Source organism: Pteropus medius, unplaced genomic scaffold (assembly GCF_902729225.1).
Source record: "Pteropus medius unplaced genomic scaffold, Ma_sr-lr_union100, whole genome shotgun sequence".
NCBI lineage: Eukaryota > Metazoa > Chordata > Mammalia > Chiroptera > Pteropodidae > Pteropus > Pteropus medius.
This window is the reverse complement of record NW_024352947.1, coordinates 568,163-588,255: the sequence shown is the minus strand read 5'-3', so window position 1 is coordinate 588,255 and position 20,093 is coordinate 568,163. Positions and strand designations below refer to the sequence as shown.

At 53.3% G+C, this 20,093-nt stretch overlaps 2 protein-coding genes and 1 pseudogene across 4 annotated transcripts; 1 reads left to right on the top strand and 2 right to left on the bottom strand.

Moving 5' to 3' along the window:
* Window positions 1-4,004: 4,004 nt before the first annotated feature.
* Window positions 4,005-11,401, bottom strand: SPRTN (SprT-like N-terminal domain). Of its 3 annotated transcripts, none has more exons than XM_039850332.1 (5): window positions 10,826-11,401; window positions 9,897-9,996; window positions 9,099-9,227; window positions 7,008-7,253; window positions 4,005-6,300 (listed from the first exon to the last, which is right to left on the bottom strand). In XM_039850332.1, exons 1-5 carry the CDS (start codon window positions 11,044-11,046, stop codon window positions 5,527-5,529), a joined length of 1,470 nt encoding a protein of 489 aa, XP_039706266.1. In that variant the 5' UTR covers window positions 11,047-11,401; the 3' UTR covers window positions 4,005-5,526. The 3 variants fall into 3 exon arrangements, with proteins under 3 accessions (XP_039706266.1, XP_039706264.1, XP_039706265.1); XM_039850330.1 differs by having other exon boundaries at window positions 4,005-6,278; window positions 6,992-7,253; window positions 10,826-11,398; XM_039850331.1 differs by having other exon boundaries at window positions 4,005-6,278; window positions 6,992-7,253; window positions 10,852-10,984.
* Window positions 11,402-11,547: 146 nt separating this feature from the next.
* Window positions 11,548-16,438, top strand: EXOC8 (exocyst complex component 8). The gene is given in 2 exon segments (XM_039850328.1): window positions 11,548-12,201; window positions 12,203-16,438. Coding segments are annotated over 2 exon segments (2,178 nt in total). The 5' UTR covers window positions 11,548-11,691; the 3' UTR covers window positions 13,871-16,438.
* On the bottom strand, window positions 15,110-15,237 carry LOC120592699 (uncharacterized; annotated as a pseudogene).
* Window positions 16,439-20,093: the final 3,655 nt, after the last annotated feature.

Below are 20,093 nucleotides of genomic sequence, written 5' to 3'. Positions count from 1 at the left end.
GAGTCGGTAGGTTTTTCCCTTTAAGACCCCTGCTTCCTTCCCCTGACCATCAAGCCTCGAAGAGTCATCTTCCCCTCCCCCCAAGGACCCCCGGCACAGTGGGGTCAGGTCCATCGCGTCCTCCCCTCGCGGGGCCGCTGCGTCCCCGCGCACCGCTGTGGGCAGCCCCGCTACCCGAGTCCCTTCCCAAGCTCCCGCCCGACTCTGCCCTCGCACACTCGGTCTCTTCCGGATGCGTTTACAGTGACGCTGCGGGTACGCGTGACAGGTACCCACACCCGGTCTGTATGGCGTTGGGGAGATGATGAGAGAGATTCGGGTTGAGGCAGCTGCCAATATTTACTGGCAAACCGGAAGCCCAAGTACCTCCCCTTAAACATGAACCCGCAAGCGAGAACTGCCAAGACAGGTAAGAAAAACTGACGTGAAAGACAAGAATTAGAACGAATAGAGGAAAAGCTCAAATACCGTGTCCGTTAAATCAAACGAGTTGTTGTAAATTTTACAAAAATTTTAGAGTGAACGAGCTCTTGAAAAGGAACGTCAAACCCTTGCCAGGATGGGGAACCAGGTGTCTCCAAAATCCAGAAGCGCCGCACGGTCATTCAGAGAGAAGCGAAGGCTCCAGGCAGCGGACGCGGCGGCTGCACGATGGGGTTTCCAGGGAGCGGGGCACGGAGGGCAGAAGCGATGAATGTAATTACGATGTCCCCACACGCAGGGCACGAACTTACAGCCAGGCGCACACTAAAGCACGCCGTGCACCCCCCGAGCCCTGGGGACCAATAACCCTGGGAGCTTCAAGTGGAAAAGCGGCTTCCACGTCGGGAACTAGGCACAGGAATGGCTTCGGCTTTTTGAGCGTCCAGTCTGGGAGCCAGGGAGCCGATGCCGTCAAAATCCGAAGGAAAATCACCTCCGAACTAGAATTCTAAGCTCAGGCACGTCACCAACGGAGAGTGAGGACACTGGCCTCGCGACACTTCCCAGCGACATGCCCGTTCCCAGGATGCGCCGAAGGACACGCTTCGCCAGAGGAGGAAGCATGGGAGCCAGAGCCGGACCAGCGTGGAGGGTGAGGGGTCCCCGGGACAGTGAGGCGGGGGTCTGGGGAGCTGAGAAGCCACAGGGAAAGCGTGATCACGACGGGCCACTAAGCGTTCAAAACAGACACACGCGTGCTCCCAAAATGAAGGCACACAGCGACGAGGACGGCGACCGACCGACAGCGACACGGTGACCGCAGATGTCACGTCCGGAGCCGGAGCCGTCCGCAGACCCTGTGGAGGCGGCTGTTTGAGCAGCTGAACGAGTAAGTGCATCTGTGTGAGTGAGTTCTTGGGAACCATTTACGTGTGTGTGTGTGTGTGTGTGCACGCCGATTGTATTTACCTGCTGCTTTAGGCGTGTACGGATACAGAGAGCCCTCCCTGTGAGGGATCTTCTGTAAAGCAACAATTCTTCGATGTGGTTTCTTTGACGTAGATGCAGATTTCACACACTGCTGGCCGTTGAACAGCGGGGGGCTTAGGGCACCGACCCCCCGCGCAGTCAAAAATGATGGTAACTTTTGACTCCCCGAAAACTACTACTAGCCTTTTGACTGGAAGTCTCACCAAGGACAGAAAGTTAACACGTATTTCGTATGTTGTATGGGTTATAGAGTGTATTCCTACACTAAAGTAAGCTACAGAAAAGAAAAGCTGATTAAGAGAATCATAAGGAAAACAGTTACAACCCATTGAGAAAAACCCACGTGTAAGTTCAAAGCCATGTTCGAGGGTCAGCTGTGTTTAGTTTGCATGAAACGCGTCAGACCTGGATGGTTTGTGTCCCGGGGGTGGCCGCGCTTGACAACACACAGGCTCGGAGCCTTCAGGAGCCTGGAGAAGGGTCAGCGTTTGTCGTGGTGTTTCCACAAAAGCGTGTGACAGTGGCCCTGGGGAAGTGCCCAGCCGCGTCCCCACCGACAGGCAGAATCCTAGAGGCTGCCCTGGTTCTGTGGGACCCAGGTGTGGGGTGGGGGACGTCCCGTGGGCCCGAGGGGTCGCAGCGCCTGCCACCAGCACCGGGCCCAGGTGGCCACGCGGGAGGAGCTCGGTGTGGGCGCTGGCTTCTTTCTGCCTGAGCCTGGTGTCGCCTCGGTGTTCAGAGTGGAAGGTCAATAAAAACAAGTGGAGGTGAGGGTGCCCCGAGGTCAGGCCGTTTGTCCGAAGCATGTGCTCTCAGCCCGGCGTCCCCCCTCCCAGGACCTGGCCGTAGACCCTGCTCCCGTCTGAACCTGCACGGCAGCTCCCCTGGCAGTTGTTGGCAAGTGGCCCTTGCCCTTTGCCGGAGAGTTTTCAGAGACATTTACCTGACCAAGAGCGCCACCTGGTGCCCAGTAAGCGTCGGCACAGCTCACGGGCGGGTTTAGCGCCAGCACAGAGAGGGACAGGGGCACCTTCCTGCATCGCAGGGCACAGCGTGGGAAACTGACGAGGATGTGGGTCCAGAGCCCCGCAAGATCGGGCCCTCCTGGTCATTTCAGAGCACGTGTGTCAAGGGCTTCGGACACCCTGGTGGGATGTCAGAAATAGTGAAAGCCTGAGCTCGTCTCCACACTGCAGCCTGTTGTTAATTTCGGCTCCCCGGGCGGTTAAATCTGGAATAATCGTGTATTTGCTTGGTGGACACACTGCTAGTCAACAGCAACTACAAATTGCTAAAAAGGCAGCAACAGCCTCAAGGACAAACACGGAGACAACGGGAAACTCGCCCGTCGATAGAGAGCTGGGAACAGCTGGGCGTTGGCGAGATGCTCCCGTCCGCGTGGGCCGCGGCCAGGTCCAGCCGGCAGCAGCCCCGCTGGAGGCCTCAGCAGCTGCTTCTCACGTTCTCATTTACTTGAAGATCCTATCGGCTTTGCAAAAAAGTCAGAGCTTTGGGACAGTGGGAGAGCGTAAGTTTTTTGTCCTATTTTATCTCCCACCGTAGACTTTCTAGTTAGGACACACATTTATATTTCTACAAAAGCAAGAAAAACTTGCTATAGTTTTGTTAGATAATGTAGTTATACTTGGACTTTATAACGTAAAGTCCACTCCCCAAATGAAGGGTGATAGCAGCTTATAGGTTGACCCAGAATCACCAGCTGCCATTATGGTAGGAAGTTTGCTTTCAAAGGGAGAAACTTAGAACGGAAAACTTATTTGATATGAGACAGTGAAGGACTCAGATTTGGAAGAAACAGATTTCTTAGGGCGCAAGTTTTCTCCAGTCTTTAACACGGGTTGAAGTGAGGGTTTAAATTCCCAGTTTAGCTTCCGTTTCCTTGACGGCTAACATTTCCGTCATCACTTACCCGACAGACTCTTTCGATGTGACGCCTCCTTTCCCAGCAGGTCCTATCACCCTCCCCGCATCCATGGTGCCCCCCGCGAACCCACGAAAACACTTCTCAGATGTTCCAGACGGGCTGGCAAACCCGTCCATTCCCCAGGGCACCAGGCCCGGCTGGATCGACAGTGTTGTCGGGGGCCACACTAACTGGACATAAAGATGAGGCTCTGCCCTTGACGTTCTGCGTGGCTAGCTCTGTCCCGTCTACCCTCTCTGGCCAGCTGTCCTCCCAGGGGGTTGCCTGTCTGTCCACGCCTCTTCTGTGCTTCTCCTGGTCGCAAGGCCCTTCCCACCTTCTCACCAGACTGACTTGACTCGTCCCAGAGCAGCTCAGATGTCCCCTTCCCCAGGAAACATACCTAAGGCCCTCGGCTGTGCTGTCCCTTAGTTCCCGCAGCGTCAGCCAAAGCCTGTCACAGCATTTACCGTGTGGAAATGCATCTGGTTTTGTCTCTCCCCGCCTCCCCCAACCAGGCTGTAACGCTCCTGAGGACGTGTCTTACTTCAGAGCCCTAGAACCTTGGACCAGGTGGGCTCAAAAAATGTTCAACTGCACATAACTTATGGGACTGAATTAAAGATTTTCTATGAAAATATAACTGCACACATTATAACACAATACACACATTTTAAATCACTTATATTTATTAAATATTACTTTTCAACTTCATACTTAAGAAATAGCAAAACTGTGAACAGTCTACCAGACAGGCTAAAAAGACAAGGGCTGAGAACAGTGTTAACAGGTGAACGACTAGAACTCTCATCCGCTGCTCGTAGGAGCGTCAACTGCGGTATTCACCAACGCTAACCGTGAACATAGCCCGTGACCCAGCAATCGGACCCTGAGCGCCTGCCACGAGATGACAATGACATTCTTAGTGGCACTATTCGTAACAGCCAGCCCCGACTTGAAATGACGCCTGTTAATATTAGAATGGACATGTAAACTTTGGCATAGTCACACAAACGCTACAGAATCCGCCACACGTACCAACAAAGATACCGCACCGTGAGTTCAAGAACGAGGCGAGCTAGCGCTAGCCTGCGCGGCAGAGGTGCCGATGGCGGCTGCCCTCGGGCTGCGGGAGTCGGCTGGGAAGACGCAGCCACGAGGACGCCCTCTAGTGACGGCAGCCAAGCACGGTGCGAGGCCACCGGCCGCACGCCTAGGACCCTGCGCCTCATGCGCATACAAGTCCCGTGGCACGAGAAAGACGGCGGGGCCTGCGGTCTTGGGAGCGTGCGGCACCCTGAGGCGGCCCTGAGACAGCAGGGGAGAATCCGTGCCCCCGTCACGACACGACTTTTTATTTTTAAATGCACAAGTGGTATTCCCTGTTGTAATGGTTTCAGCTTTGGCTTAAGGTTCGTAATGCTGTTTCTAGATAACGTTCCACTGCGAAACAGTACGCAACTTTGCTGTCCTATGTACCAGTTACTTAGCACCGAGTTTTAGCCACTCGCTGTGTTAAAGTCTGAGAAAATAACTGGCTCACAGAATTATAGTGGCTGTTTGTTACTAGTAATATTCAAAAATAAATCTGTTTTACTATACTCTTTATCTATTTTAACCTAAAATCTGCCACCAAGGTGAAACAGACATAAAATTCTTTAAAATGCATAAAACTCATTTCCTGTTAAGATTTCGAGAAAAAAAGTTTAAAGATTTAGAAAAGTATTTTGAGTAAAACAACTAACATACTTCATACTCTAGGTTTTCATTGTGGTCAATATGCCTGACGCTAAATACTAACAGCACTGGGAACGAGTTTCAGCATTAATAAATATTCAATTTAACCATATATTTAATTACTCGTTAAATACTCTGAGGGACGTATACGTAGGTTAACAGATTCAAATACCTTTAAGAGCAAGAAAGAACAAAGTGTCTAATAAAAGCTACACGTGTGAGAACATTCAGAACTGCGGGCTCCAGAGGAGGAAGGTGAGTGGACACAGACGGGGCGCCCTCACAGCCCTGATCACAATCTCACGTGCGCACGTGTCAACGAGAACACTCCGTGCTGGCCACGTGAAGCAGGTCGTAACCTACGAATCTCTGCACGAAGCAGAGCTCCCTGAGGGGCCGGCACGGCGGTCGCGGTGAGGTAGCGCGGCGGGATGTGAGGCCCATCCTCTTCCTCAGAGGTTTTTCCTTCTTCTGACTGAGGTGCTCTCGCCTTCGAGGCACCGGTCCAAGTGCTCGTTGATCTGAGACGCCAGAACTTGGCCCCGGCACACCGGGCAGCGGACCACTTCGCTCTGGCCGGGCTGGCCGCTGGAGCCCTGGGCCGGGGCGGCAGGGGACGCACTGGCTGGGTCACCATCGCTCTGCGCGCGCTCCCTGACGAAGCCGCTGGCACCAACGGCCTCACCCTCCAGCCGGGGCCGTTTGCCTGGGACCTCACTCTCCGGCCGGCTCGCGTCCTGGGGGGCCGCCACGGAGGCCGACGCTGCTGCTCTCGTGGAATTTCTCGGGGCGACCTTGGACGCCGAAGCCCTTCTCTGAGACCCAGAGGGGGCGGGGTGCTTGCCGCCGTCGCCCAGGGCCGCGCTTGCCGCAGGAGGCCCGTCCACGCCCCGCAGGGCCTTCGCGCTGGGAGCCGACGACGCTCGGGGGAAGTAGTTGCTTAAAACACTTTGGTGACCGCTACTGAGAACAGGGGGGACTAGAGTTTTCTTACTTGAACCATTCTGGACGAATTTCGCCTCGGTTTTAGAACCGGGTCTCGCGGTGTTTGCCGAACGGTCGTGACGTGAGGAATCTTGCGCTTTCCGAGTAGCACGTGGCGTGGCCACCTCCCCGGGCGGGACGGCCTGGCCCGTCGCTCCCAGGACGTAGCCATTCCCACCGAACGGGACTAGCGGCTGCGTCTCGCCTCTGCTGGCTTTATCTGCAAGACAAGCAGACGAGACCTTCCCTCGACACAGGGACCAATGAACGCAGCGACGGGCCCAGGACACCCCCATCCCAAAGGACAGTTCCTCCAAATGAAAAAGTACCATTTCGTCCTCAGGTGGCTCCTAGGGCGAGGCCGCCTCGGGCAGGGCTGTGGCGCCTCACGCGGGATGAGGCCCTTCGCCCGGAAACCTCCCGGCCCCCACGTCCCTCCCTGGGGGCGCTCTGGCCCCCCCAAGACACTCTCCACGTCAGGTGTCCTGAGCTCCGCAAGTGAACAGCTCAGACTCGGGACACAGCATGTGTCCCTGGGGCACGTCACGGCGTCCTAGAGGCAGCAGCGACCGCAGCAACCTGAGACCTCTTCACCAGGCACAACGACCCCTGAACCTGCCCGGAAGGGGAGACTGAGAGGCGGAGCTGGCGCACGTGTGTCGCACCCCTTCCCCATCCTCCTCCCAGTGGAGAGGTGCCTGGCCAGCGGGCCACCTGGACGGGGCCGGCAGGAAGGGGCGTCGGGAGGACGGCCGTTCCGGGCATTGTTCTCCCAGCTGCGGCTCCTGCTCCGACCACCTTTCTGCCTCCTGTTTCCTCATGACCGAGTCACACGGGGGCAGGGGACTTCCACTGTCCCCCCGCCCGCAGAGCGGGGCCTGTTTGTCAGCCGCCGCCCCAGGCACCGGGGCGCCCCCGGGCCTCGCCACTCACCTTTGCCGCCCGCCGCGGGCCGCCCGCCCGCGCCCGCCTTCCCCTTGCGCTTCTGGGAGTAGCTCTCGGGCTCCTTGACCTTGACGTAGGTGCCGCCACAGGACTTCTGGTGCTCGGCCCACCAGTGGTCGTGCGCGGACGGCGCCCTGTTGGTGGCGCGCTTGACGTAGCCGTAGAAGGGCTTCCGCAGCTGGCAGGGCCCGTCGCAGCGCCACCAGTGTCTCCGGTACTCGTCCACCTCGTCGTGGAACGCGTGGTGCACCTGCGCAGAGAGGGCGGCCGCGTCAGCGCCCGCAAACGCGCCGGCGGCCGCTGTGTTCGCCACCTTCCCAGTTTGGGAAATTTTATGTCAGGAAAGACAACCGTGTTTAGCTTCTGTTCGAAAGGTCATTTTAATGGCAAAAAGCAGCTAACGTAAGACCTCAGAAGCTGTACAAAAAAGGACAAACGTGAGAAAACAAAAAATAAAAAAGCCTCTCTACGTGCTGAAAGTTTTAGAGAACAAATTTTAAAACGGTCAAACTCAGGACAGAAACGAGATTTTATGTAATGCCACAGGAAAGACGACTTCCTCCCTGTCAGTCACACCACTGAGCTCTGCGGACTGTCGCCTTAGACGCTGGACCCAAACCACGAGAGCATCCGGCCAGCCCCACGTCCCTGCAGTGATCCTTACGGGGCATCGTGTTATGTCTATCGGTGAAACGGTCTCCTGAATGCAAACACTTTCAGCTTTGTGCCCCGAGGGGCATGTGTGGGCTTGGCACAGAGGTGCCAAGTCCGTGCTGTGTGGAAACCTTCACACATCAAGTCAAATAAATGTGCTTTTCACTCCTTCGACATGATCCTGTTGCTTCGCCCTCTCAGTGACCTGTCCCAAGACCCGAAGCAGAAGACACAGGAGTCCTGTCTGAGAGGACGGTGAGCCCTCCCCTCTTGGTGGCACTGAGATGGCAGGGCGCCATTACAAACTGATTCTCCCAAGTGGCTGAGTGCCTTTTCTACTGTCACCTCGATGGGACATTACTACCGGTATCAGACAAGCAGCACGAGGTTTTTGTTGCGCTTTGTTTTACCAAAGACATTTTTTTAAAAGTTCTCCTTGTGGGAAAGAATGCTAAGCTTTCTACACCTCTCCGGCTAGTTTTACACTCAGTCTCTCTCCACCACAAGCTAAATGTCTTACTTGGCAGGCCTGCAGACAGTGCCCTCTGCAGCAGCTACAGGAGACAGGACAAACGTTTGGGGGCAAAGAGGCGTAGAAGACCCCGCCCTCCCCCTTCCGTTGAGGACTCTGCTCACTAATTCAATGGCCAGAAAATCCAGGAATTGGGTCTGTTTTGCTTCCAGCTCCCGTAACCCCTACAGCCTGGGATGTCACTTTTTAACAACGGAGTCACTAAAATAAAACGGGGCAGCACCGTGAACGGGATGCCCGGTAGAGTTCATGATAACAGGACGTGACCTGAAAGAGTGAGGGGTGTGCGCTGGACCAGCCCCCCTCCTAGACAAACAGACATTCGCGGAAGAGAGCCGTTCCCAAAAGCAGGGACGACCCACGACCTGGCCGGAAGTGCAAATTCTAATGAAGAAACTAAGTCTCGTGTGCCGGCAACTCCGCAGTTTGTTTGCCAGTCTACATTTTATGTGACTGTTTCCTAACGCAAACCACTTTCCAGAGCTTGAAGTAACTCGACAAGCTCTAGAAAAGTAACGCTGACAGCTAGCAACGCAGAGGGTAAACACGTTCCATTGTCCATCACGCTGGCATCCACCGCCTTTTGAAGGCGGGGAAAACCCAAAGTACCAAGCGCTTAATGTCTGTGGGGTTAACGTCCCGTTCAGTTCAGAGGAGACCACAAGAGAAGGCAGGTCCTGGGGCAGCTGTGACAGCCCAGGCCGGGTGGCAAGCCTGAAGTCTCCTGGGAGCGGGCAGAGGCCTTGGGGCATGGGCCCGTGGCCACTCTACTCTGGCCAGGCCAGCCGCCGTGTCCCTAGGCCTCTAGCTCACTGGGGACCCTCAAAGACAGAAGTCGTTTCTACCCAGTCCCGTCCCGGGGGACCCTGGAGGAATAAGCAGCACGGGGTGCAGGCGCGGCTCACACACCGTGATGTTGGCCCCGGTCAGGCGGTTGATGCGGTGCATGTGCTTGCAGAACTCGGGGCCGTGCCCTTCCCGGTCCTTGTCGTTGTTAGTGACAAACAGATAGGCGTGTATCATTTCGTGCAACAGGGTCTGAAACACAAAACAATCGCATTAATCTGTTACAGTGCTTTTTAAATAAAAATGCATTTCCTTAGTCTACCTGGGATAATTCTCTCTGGCTCACAGATGCCTCTCAGCTGACAAAGTCATGAACCATCTTTCTAGAATGGGCCATAGGTTTAACGGCCTTGCTCTTCTGAACCCTGTTCGTTGCAACTTAGGTAGTCCATGTGTTTATTTACACAACATATTCACTAAGCTGCTCCTGTCCAGTTGGGCATCTTCGTTAGGGTTGGTTTGGTTAATCATATTCAATTTTTGGTTCTATATTTACTATTTTCTGCGTATTCACTGAGTTATCAAGAGAGTTGTTAACTGAAGTTACAACTGTGGATTATTTATTTTTCTGACTGCTAATTTATGCCCCTCGTAGTTCAAAGTTATGTTATGACTTTTAGGGTCATAATTATTTAGGTTGTTAGGTATCTTTATTTAACAGATTACCTTGTTATTATAATGTGCCCTTTTCTCTCTAATGAAACGTCTTAAGATCTTTAGTCTGATACTAAGGTAGCCACAACTTTAAGTGTTTAGACGATATGCTTTTCTCCGTCCCTGTACATGTAACATACGTGTGTCTTCATCTTACGCTGTCTCTTAATCTAGTATGTCATCCGTGTCTTTACCTGCAGCGCTTACCTCTACGAGATCCTTTCTTGGTCTCAGCTTTAAGAGGGGTTCACTGAGCCGGATGGAACACATTCCGCCCCTCCCTTCATAGCTGCACACCCCAGCACACCTGAAAAGCCACCACCACGAGGTTATTAGTGAACACAGACAAGGCAAACGGGGATGACACAGCCAACGCTTGGGGGCAGATGGCTTTCCCCAAAGCGCACTCACCCTCCCTGTCAGGACGGACTGGCGTTCACCCAGGCAGGGGGCGATGTGGGCAGGGGCACTGCCACCGCCCTGGCCAGGCTGCAACAGCTCAGAGGGACAGAACCTGCGCCGCTGGCCCAGCGCCCTCCCTAGCGCTGTCCCACGTTGTGGCGGTAACAGCCTCTACGACGCAGACCTGTGCTGCACAGTTTCATATCACACCTTAACCTGTCTTATTTGGGCTCGTTCCCTAACAAAATGAGCAGGGTGGCACACGACGGCCCCCTGACCTCGTTAAAAACTCCGCCCGCGGACAGGAGAGGACGATTTCCAATCGGAACTTCTCCCACTTGTTTCTCACACTTAGGGGCGTCCCTGGAGAACCCTGGGGTCCGGGCCAGTGGGGACGGCCGCCCCTGCCCACTAACCGCGGGCTCCCCGCGGAGCGCAGGTGCCCTAACGCGCGCATTGGGGGTGGACGGGCGGCTGGCTTCCCGCTCCTGGGCCCTAACGCACGGCCATGAGACAAATCGGAAACGCGCTCTTATTTTCGAGCGGGGCGACATTCGAAAAAACGTCCTCTCTCACGGTGTCCGTTAGGAATCGAACCGCGGGGGCGGGCGCGTTCTCAGGGAGGTGGGGGCGGGCACCAGGATCCCCCAGCCCCGCGTCTAACGGCCCCGGCCGCCGGGGCGGGGAGTGGGGAGGGCGGGGGGCCGCGGGAACCCGCGGGCCTCGCGACTCACAGGGTCATCCGCATGCTCCACTTCACCTCGACGGCCTCCAGCTGGCCCCAGAAGAACCGGTCGTTGAACTGCACAAACAGGGCCTGCAAATCCGGGGTGGGGTCCACCAACTCCCAGGACGCGTCCACCAGGGACAGGGGCTCCTGGGCCGCGGCGCGCCCCGACACCTGCAAATTCCACTCCTCCTGAAGCCGCAGCGCCAAAACCAGGTCCTCATCCATCGCTACCGGGGGCCCGGGCGAGGTCGGCCGGCGTCGTGCTCGCTCGCGCGCGAGGCCGCAGCTCCGCCCGGACGCTCTGCGAGCCCAGCCGCGCTCCCGGGAGATACCGGCTCTCGGGCTGCTCTCGGCTTGGCCCGCGGGTCTCGCGAGAACTCGGAAAACCGACTCGAGAACGAGAACGAAGCTGGACCCAAACCCCGAAGCCGAGGTTCTGGGGCTTAAAAAAAGAGAACTCAGCGTGACACCTCGTAGAGGGTTCAAAACTTGAGTTCTCAAGGCTTAGACCGGAGGACGGTTTCGGGAGGCTACTAACCGTCTCACGATACGCCAGTAACGTCAAATGACGTCACTCTCGGCGCATGCGCAATACCCACGCCGCCCCGCCTTGCCCTCCACCGACTTCCGCAACAGCTCCTCCGGCGCAAGCGCTGTAGGCCGCTGGCGGTCGTGCGCAGGCGCACTACCCGCGCTCGGCCCGCTGCGCAGGCGCACCAGCGGACGCTCAGAGCCCGGCGCAGGCGTACTCGTCCCGCATCCCGTTTCCTCATCCCGGCAGCTCCGCCCGCCTTGCGTGAGCCGGGACAGCGGCGGCCCCGGCGGCGGCGAGAGTGACAGTGACCGCGCGAGACCCGGACGGACGTGGCGATGGCGATGTCGGACAGTGGGGCGAGTCGCCTGCGGCGGCAGCTGGAGTCGGGGGGCTTCGACGCGCGTCTGTACGTGAAGCAGCTCTCGCAGCAGTCGGACGGGGACCGGGACCTCCAGGAGCACCGGCAGCGCATCCAGGCGCTGGCGGAGGAGACGGCGCAGAACCTGAAGCGCAACGTGTACCAGAACTACCGGCAGTTCATAGAGACGGCCCGCGAGATCTCCTACCTGGAGAGCGAGATGTACCAGCTCAGCCACCTGCTGACCGAGCAGAAGAGCAGCCTGGAGAGCATCCCGCTGACCCTGCTGCCGCCTGCCGCCGCCGCCGGCGCCGCCGCGGCCTCTGGAGGGGAGGACGGCGGGGGTGGCGCGGGCGGCCGAGACCACCTCCGGGGCCAGGCTGGCCTTTTCCCCGCCCCTGGGGGCGCCTCCCGCGACTCCGCGGGTCCGGGCGAGGAGGGGAAGCAGCGCACCCTCACCACCCTGCTGGAGAAGGTGGAAGGCTGCAGGCTGCAGGCACCTGCTGGAGACGCCGGGACAGTACCTGGTGTACAACGGGGACCTGGTGGAGTACGAGGCGGACCACATGACCCAGCTGCAGCGGGTGCACGGCTTCCTCATGAACGACTGTTTGCTGGTGGCCACCTGGCTGCCCCAGCGGCGGGGGATGTATCGCTACAACGCCCTGTATTCCCTAGACGGCCTGGCGGTGGTCAACGTGAAGGACAACCCGCCCATGAAGGACATGTTCAAGCTGCTGATGTTCCCCGAGAGCCGTATTTTCCAGGCGGAAAATGCGAAAATCAAACGGGAGTGGTTGGAAGTGCTGGAAAAAACCAAGAGGGCCCTCGGCGAAAAAAGACGGAGGGAACAGGAGGAGGCAGCCGCCCCTCGGGGGCCGCCCCAAGTGACAGCCAAGGCGGGGAACCCGTTTGAGGACGACGAGGAAGACGAGCCGGCTGCTCCGGAGGCGGAAGAAGAGAAGGTGGACCTGTCCATGGAATGGATCCAGGAGCTGCCCGAGGACCTGGACGTCTGCATTGCCCAGAGGGACTTCGAAGGGGCCGTCGACCTGCTAGATAAGTTGAACCACTACCTGGACGACAAGCCCAGCCCTCCTCCCGTAAAGGAACTAAGGGCCAGAGTGGACGAGCGCGTCCGACAGCTCACCAAGGTGCTGGTGTTTGAACTCTCTCCAGATCGGTCTCTGAGAGGTGGCCCCAAGGCCACTCGCAGGGCAGTGTCTCAGCTCATCCGGCTTGGCCAGTGCACAAAGGCCTGCGAGCTGTTTCTGAGGAACAGGGCGGCGGCTGTGCACACGGCCATCCGACAGCTCCGCATCGAAGGGTCCACTTTGCTCTACATTCACAAGCTGTGCCACGTCTTCTTCACCAGCCTCCTCGAGACCGCACGGGAGTTCGAGACGGATTTCGCGGGCACCGACAGTGGCTGCTACTCCGCCTTCGTGGCCTGGGCTCGGTCGGCCATGGGCGTGTTTGTGGGTGCTTTCAGCAAGCAGGTGTTTGATAGCAAGGAGAGCCTCTCCACGGCCGCCGAGTGTGTGAAGGTGGCGAAGGAGCACTGTCAGCAGCTGGGCGACATCGGGCTAGACCTCACCTTCGTCATCCACGCCCTCCTGGTGAAGGACATCCAGGTGGCCTTGCACAGTTACAAAGAAATCATCATCGAAGCCACGAAACACCGCAACTCGGAGGAGATGTGGCGGAGGATGAACCTGATGACCCCCGAGGCCCTGGGCAAACTCCAGGAGGAGATGCGCGCCTGTGGCGTGAGCGACTTCGAGCAGTACACGGGGGACGGCTGCTGGGTGAGCCTCAGCTACACGGTGGTGGCCTTCACCAAGCAGACCATGGGCTTCCTGGAGGAGGCGCTCAAGCTGTACTTCCCGGAGCTGCACGTGGTGCTCCTGGAGAGCCTGCTGGAGGTCATCCTGGTGGCCGTTCAGCACGTGGACTACAGCCTGCGCTGCGAGCAGGACCCCGAGAAGAAGGCGTTCATCAGGCAAAACGCGTCCTTCCTGTACGAAACGGTCCTCCCGGTGGTGGAGAAGAGGTTCGAGGAGGGCGTGGGGAAGCCCGCCCGCCAGCTGCAGGACCTGAGGAACGCGTCCAGACTCGTCCGCGTGAACCCCGAGAGCACGACGTCCGTGGTCTGACGTGGCCGCGTGTGCGGACAGGACCCGTCCCCGCGCGCGGGTGCCTCGCGGCGTAACCGTGGGACACGCCCTCTCGGAGACGCGCAATCGAAAGGAGAAAGGACAGGTGGCCAGTGGATCCCAAACGACAAAAACACTGCGATTAGTAAAATAGATAACGCGCTTTCCTGTTAAATTATGCTGACTCTCTAACGGACATGTGGTCACGCTGTGGCGTCTGAGCTTCTCCTCTGGGTCAAAATGCACTTTCTCACGGTGTCTGTTACGAGGCAGAAAGCGTCTCTGTGAACAGACAGAGTGTAAGTGTGTGGCGAAGTTTCCCCGTCCGCTGAAATGGGTCTCTTCCAGGGTACAGTGCCGTATAAAACACCCCGCCCCCCGTACGTCCTTCCTTAACCTGTGATTGAACGGTTTGGGGAAAAGAAAGGAGGGATTGAGGAAATCGGTTTTAGGGTCAGTTTGGGTCAGAATTCCTCCCTGGAAGGAGGAGCCGGCCTGTGGGCTCAAGTGCCGGACCCTAACCGACTCAAAGAGGGAGCCGTCAGCAGGCAGCTAGCTCAGCAGACGACTGGCCGAGGCCCGTGGCTGGTGATTTCCACCTGCTGATCAGCAGCGTTAGGATATTTGATTTGGGAGCAAGTGTTTACTGGAAAATCTCACAGACGATGATCAATTTTTTTCCCAATGTATTCCTGACTTGTGGGCATTTCCAGCTGGAGCTTTTGTCTTCATCGGGCTGAGGAACGTAGCCGCAGCCGTGATTTTGAGCTGGCCCACCACCCCCTTCAGCGTAGAGGCTTGATGCGAATGAGAAAATTTTTCGTTGAGATGCTTGTTTAGATTTCATATCCCAGGCTGGGTGGGAAATTAGGAAAACGTCGTAAGCCAGCCCCCGGCGTTCTGAAGGACGCCTGCTCTGAGCGGAGATTTGTTTCTGTCCTTTCGTAACAGAGGAGAACAGAAAGGAGAGACAGTGTCCCAAAGCAGAGACCTTTGGTGACTCCTACGAAAAGAAAATGCTCCAGGCTGCATCTTTAATTTTTTAATTTTTCTTTGCTTTCTTTTTAAAAGTGCTCGCTTCACATGGTTTAGTAAAACAAAAATAACTAAAGAAATGTGAGCTTCCCAAGGTTTCCAAACTATTGCTCCTGTCGTAGACCGATTATATCACATTCCCCATAATTTGAGAGAAATTGTGCTAGCACATGTCCATTTTTCCCTGAGCTTTTTTTTTTTAAACGCCTACAGCGCCTGGTCTTTCTAGGCGGTCTCCCATCCAAGTACTAACCAGGCCCGACCCTGCTTAGCTTCCGAGATCAGATAAGATCAGGATGGGAGTTCAAGTTCAGGGTGGGGTGGCTCTAGACATCTGAGCTGCTTTCTAGCTGGGTTCTTGTCCATATGTGCCATCTCTGATGCCAGTTAATTCAGAAAGTTATTTCTTTTATCCAAATAAAAATAGTGGTATTAAGACTGTGGAAATTATGTAAAACCTAAAACAGCTTCCAGATAGTGGCTGAGGGTCCTGAAGCTCCTTAATTTCACTCATGCCAGATGAGCCCTTTTAATTTATTTTAGTTACACCTGCTTAAAAGGTTGAAAATTATCAAAGTTACAGATTTTCTTTGACTAATTTTTTTTTTACATTGATAATAACTATACTGGATATCTCAGCTGAACAAAAAGTTATACTTTGTCTCTTTTCAGATCACTCGAATTTGATTTTAAAATTGTGATTATTTTGTGCCCCCCACAGTTTCTAAACTTATATTGTATGAAACACGTATTGTGCAGATACTTGATGCCGGGTCCATAAAATGATACTTCTGAAATCAAAACTTCTCCTAAGGCGTGACCTTGTAAAAAAATGTGAGTACTCAGTTATTTAAATGGTTGCTTTCTCGTAGCACTATCTGCTTTTTAAAACCAGCAGTACAGAATGTTTTTCTGTTAAAATTTGTGTGTTCCTTGATCGGAGCCATAGCCGCAGGCAGTGTCCGTCTGGCAAAGCGGCTGGCGTGGGAGGTCGGTGGACGGCCGCCACCGTCAGGCTGTGCCCCTGTGCCACACAGAGCAGTCTCATCGCCCTCCTCAGAGTGGGGCCGGTGCTTGTCTCTGCGATCTTGTTCCGTTAGACTCCAGAGCAGGTTCTAGAAACCGAACGCGCTGGAGATTATCCAGAACGGAGCACGTGCTAGACTAATGCACCGCGGAAGGGCGGGCCGCCTCTGCTGGCTGGCCTTGCCGTGACGCTGTCACTCGAGTTTGGAGTCACTGGCCTGGTCGAATTCATTACTGTGGAAAACACGCCCTGTGGAATTAAGTCTTTTTGATGAAAACCGCATTTCACTTAAGTGCTGAAAACGTTCTTAATTTTGTTTCAAACGCTACCTGTAGTGAAATGATCGGCACTTGGATTTTGCAACTTGCTTACCTGAGGTTGGGGACTTGACATATAAAATGAAGTATAAAATCAGTCTTTGTACATTTTGCCTATTGATATGCTGTGATATGAGGGACTCTGAAATGTTTTATCAAAATAAAGCTTAAAATATTTCCTACACTGGATGAAGTTGATATTACCCGTTATACTATTCCTTAATCAGAATTTAATATTCTAAAATAGTTTTGAGAGCCTAGGTTGTGTTTTGGTTTCGTTTTTCTGTGTGAGATGATAGGTAGGAAGCTGTTAGTTAATTTAAATAAGTGTTCTACTTACAATCAGAATTGTGAATAAATCAGATCTCAATTTTTTAGGATTTCCTCGGATGGGAAATTTCAGATACACGAAACGTGAATTTAAAAAATAGATTTCATACCATCTGCACATCCCTAAATGAAGAAAATATAACATAGGTGGTATGAGCTAGGAACTGGGATCCTAAATGACAGCCTTGTGTTTTTTTAAAGTTAATATGTAAATACCGAGAGAACCATCACGTATAATAGATTTTAACATACTTGTTGACTGCTAGGTCTCACGCTGACTAAGGTGTGGGGAGAACAAAATAAATTGAAGCATGCTTTCTCTTAAGATGCTTTAAAATTGGACAAAATAGAGATTAAAAATTAGAAAAAATAAATTCGAAAATAAAATGCAAAACAGCTAATTAATGAAATTGCATGCAAACTTGCAAAAAAAAACAAAAAAAAAAACCAATGTGTTATAATTTAAGTAATGTGAGAACCCGGCAGTGTTGTTTTGAGGAGTTTGGAAAGTTGTCCCGGAATCGTTGGCATTTGAGCTGGTCCTTGAAGGATGGACAAGATTTCGACGTGCAAAGAGGAGGAGGGGTGACCTGAGCCTTTTGTTGTCGTCAGGCTGTCGTGATTACAGAAATCCTGAGAAGTTTCCTGTGCAAATGTCTTTGCTTACACGTGTGAACATGTCTACGGGACACGTTTCTAGAAATTGCTCTGCCAAACTACATTTTAGATTTAAGTAAACGTCGAATTACTCATCGGGCGGTTGCACCATCTTAGCTTGTCCTCGAGAGCGTAGGAGAATGCCTGTTTTCTTGAGTGTTCATCCACATTTATTTGTTCATTTTTTTAATAATATGATTTATTCTTATTAGTAATAAGATTTATTCATTTTTACTAATCCGAGAAAAACTAATATTTAGTTTGTAATTGTTATGAGGTTGAGTATTTTTTTTAAGTACCTGTTTATGGCCTCTGCCATGCTTTTGTTAAATTATCTTTGTATTACGATTTTGTAGTTTATCGTATATTTGGGAAATTAATTCTTCATGTGTACTAAGTCTATAAGTGTTGTAGATTTTTCCTAGTTTGTCGTTATAATTTTTGTAGTACAGTAAGTTTTAGACTGTTACGAAGCCAAGATTTACCTAGGTTTCTTCTTTGTGACTTCTGTGTTTATCAGTCTTAGAAAGTTCTCACCGGCTATCAGATTCAAACACATTAATCTTTTTTCCTAGTAATTTATTCTATTTTGATATTTGCATCTTTGCTCCACCAGTAATTCATTTTAGAGTAAAACTGATACAAGAATCCCATTTTCCCACAAATAATTAGCAAGCTGTTGCAACAAATTCGAATCGTCCTTTTTCCCCACTGACTTGAAATGCCATTTCAATAGTACGTTACGTTTATACTAGACATGCACCTGGGCACATTTGTAGACTCTATATCCTATTTCAGTGGTATTTCTATTTCAATGCCATTATCAAGCTGTTGTAATTAACTGTCTTTATAATATAATTTGATAGGTAATAGGACTGGTCTCATTCTTATGCCATTTCAGGTTTCCCTAACTATTCACAGGTATAGTAACTATTCAGGTTGCCGTGTGAATAATTTTAAGATGTCTTCTGCCATTTCCCAAGAGTTGACGTTCTGACCGAAACCGTGCTGCATCTGCGGGTTAATTTGGGGAGAACCGACAGCTCTATCATTTTGATCTTCCTTAGTTTACGCAGCTGCTCCTTTGAGTGTCAGTAGAACTTGCAGATTTTCTTCAGGCAGCTCTGGCGCTTGCCTTCGGAGTTCATTCCTAGGGGTTTTCGTGTGTTAATGCTGTCGCGAGTGAAATCTTTACCTCCGTCATGTGGTCTGTCTCTAGGGAATTGATTTTTAGTTACAGACACTCTAACCAGTGCCTTATTTAATTATTTTGTGGCTTTTAACAGTTTTCTGGTTGTTCCTTTGGAGTTCTCGAGTATATAATCACATTGGCTGCAGATAAAAATCATTTTCTCTTTTCAGTTTTTATAATTTTATGAGGTTCTCTTACTAGTCTATATTAAGTTGAACCTCTAAAACTGTTAAATCATAGTTTTCGCTTGATATTGATATCAAGGAAGAAGAAGGATACAAGACGTGTAGGAACGCTTTTCCCGTTTTTCCCTCGAAGCCTGATGTTGGCTTTTGGTCATTCCATTGAGGAGACGGTCGCCCATCCCCGCTAACCAAGGGTGGTTTTTACTTTTTTAGGTCAGGAATGCATGTTGAATTATCAAGCGAATCTCTGCATCTCTTGACCTCATCCTGGCTTTCCTCCTCTGTCACCGTAAGCTGGTAAGCTTTGCAAACAGTTCCCAACGCTGAACCACACGTACGCTCTATGAATTAATTCTGTTTGGTTGCAATACGTAACTCTTTCAACGTAATGCCTGAGTCTGGTGAGAATGTCTTTAGTTTCCGCGTTGGTGTTTGTCAGTGATGCTGGTGTGTGCGCGTGCGCGTGCACGCGTGTGCTTGTGCTCGTGTCACTCACTAGCTGAGCGGGCGGAGCGTGGGGATGATGACGGTGAGTCCTGAACCGTGGGAATGAGACATCACACAGTGTGACACACGTGACTCCCAGTCCTAGCCAGCTACTTTAGACAGGCTGAGAGGAGGGGCAGCGGTCTCACAGAGACAGGTCCCCCCGGTCCCCGAGCGCGTCTGACCTAACCAGCAGTGTGCGGGCCGCGCGCGGGGTGTGGTGAACACGTCCTGCGGATGCTGAGAGCGTGGGCGTGTTTCACTGCCACGCGCACGCGGCGTGTCTGCATGGTGCTCTTCCCTGTCCGCTCCCCTGGAGCGGAGTCGGCAGAGCAGACACGCGTGCGTGCTCGGTAGACGGACACCGTAGAGCGTGCTGCTTTAACAACTAGTGGTGGTTCCCGCAGAGATGAACTGTGCACACCGGAAATGCCGGAATCGTAACTCTGGTTTTTTGGGAAATGGATCTGCTCATGTAACAACAGCCCCATAACCCACAGCACATTTTCGCCTCCGTGCGGTGGGGTTACTTCTCCCTCGTAGTTCTGTTCTAGTGCTTTCCCTTGCCTCAGCTTCTTTTTTGGGAAAAAAAAAATCACGTGTTCATAAAGTGGTCCCAGGGCCAGACCCTCCTGCCTGCAGCCTGAAGGCCGGCCAGTCGTTCGGGGGGCTGTGTCAGAGGCGCTGGCCACATGCCGCAGGCATAGCGCCCCGGCCTCGTGGTGCCAGGCCGAGCTGGGCAGGCTGCCGAGGAACTTGGGGTACGGCACAATGCCAGCCCTTCTCCAAAAGGTGGGACGGCGAAGACTGGGAGTCACTTAGCCATGTGGAGCTGTTTACATTTAAACTGATTATTCATCTAAAAATTCAGTTTCTTATCAGAGGACAAAGTCTCCAGTTGTCACGGAGGCGGGTCAGAGGTGGGCCTGGCTTTGAAGGACCTAACTGCTCCGTAAGTGGCTGTTATCCAAATCTCCTGGGGGAGGGGACATGA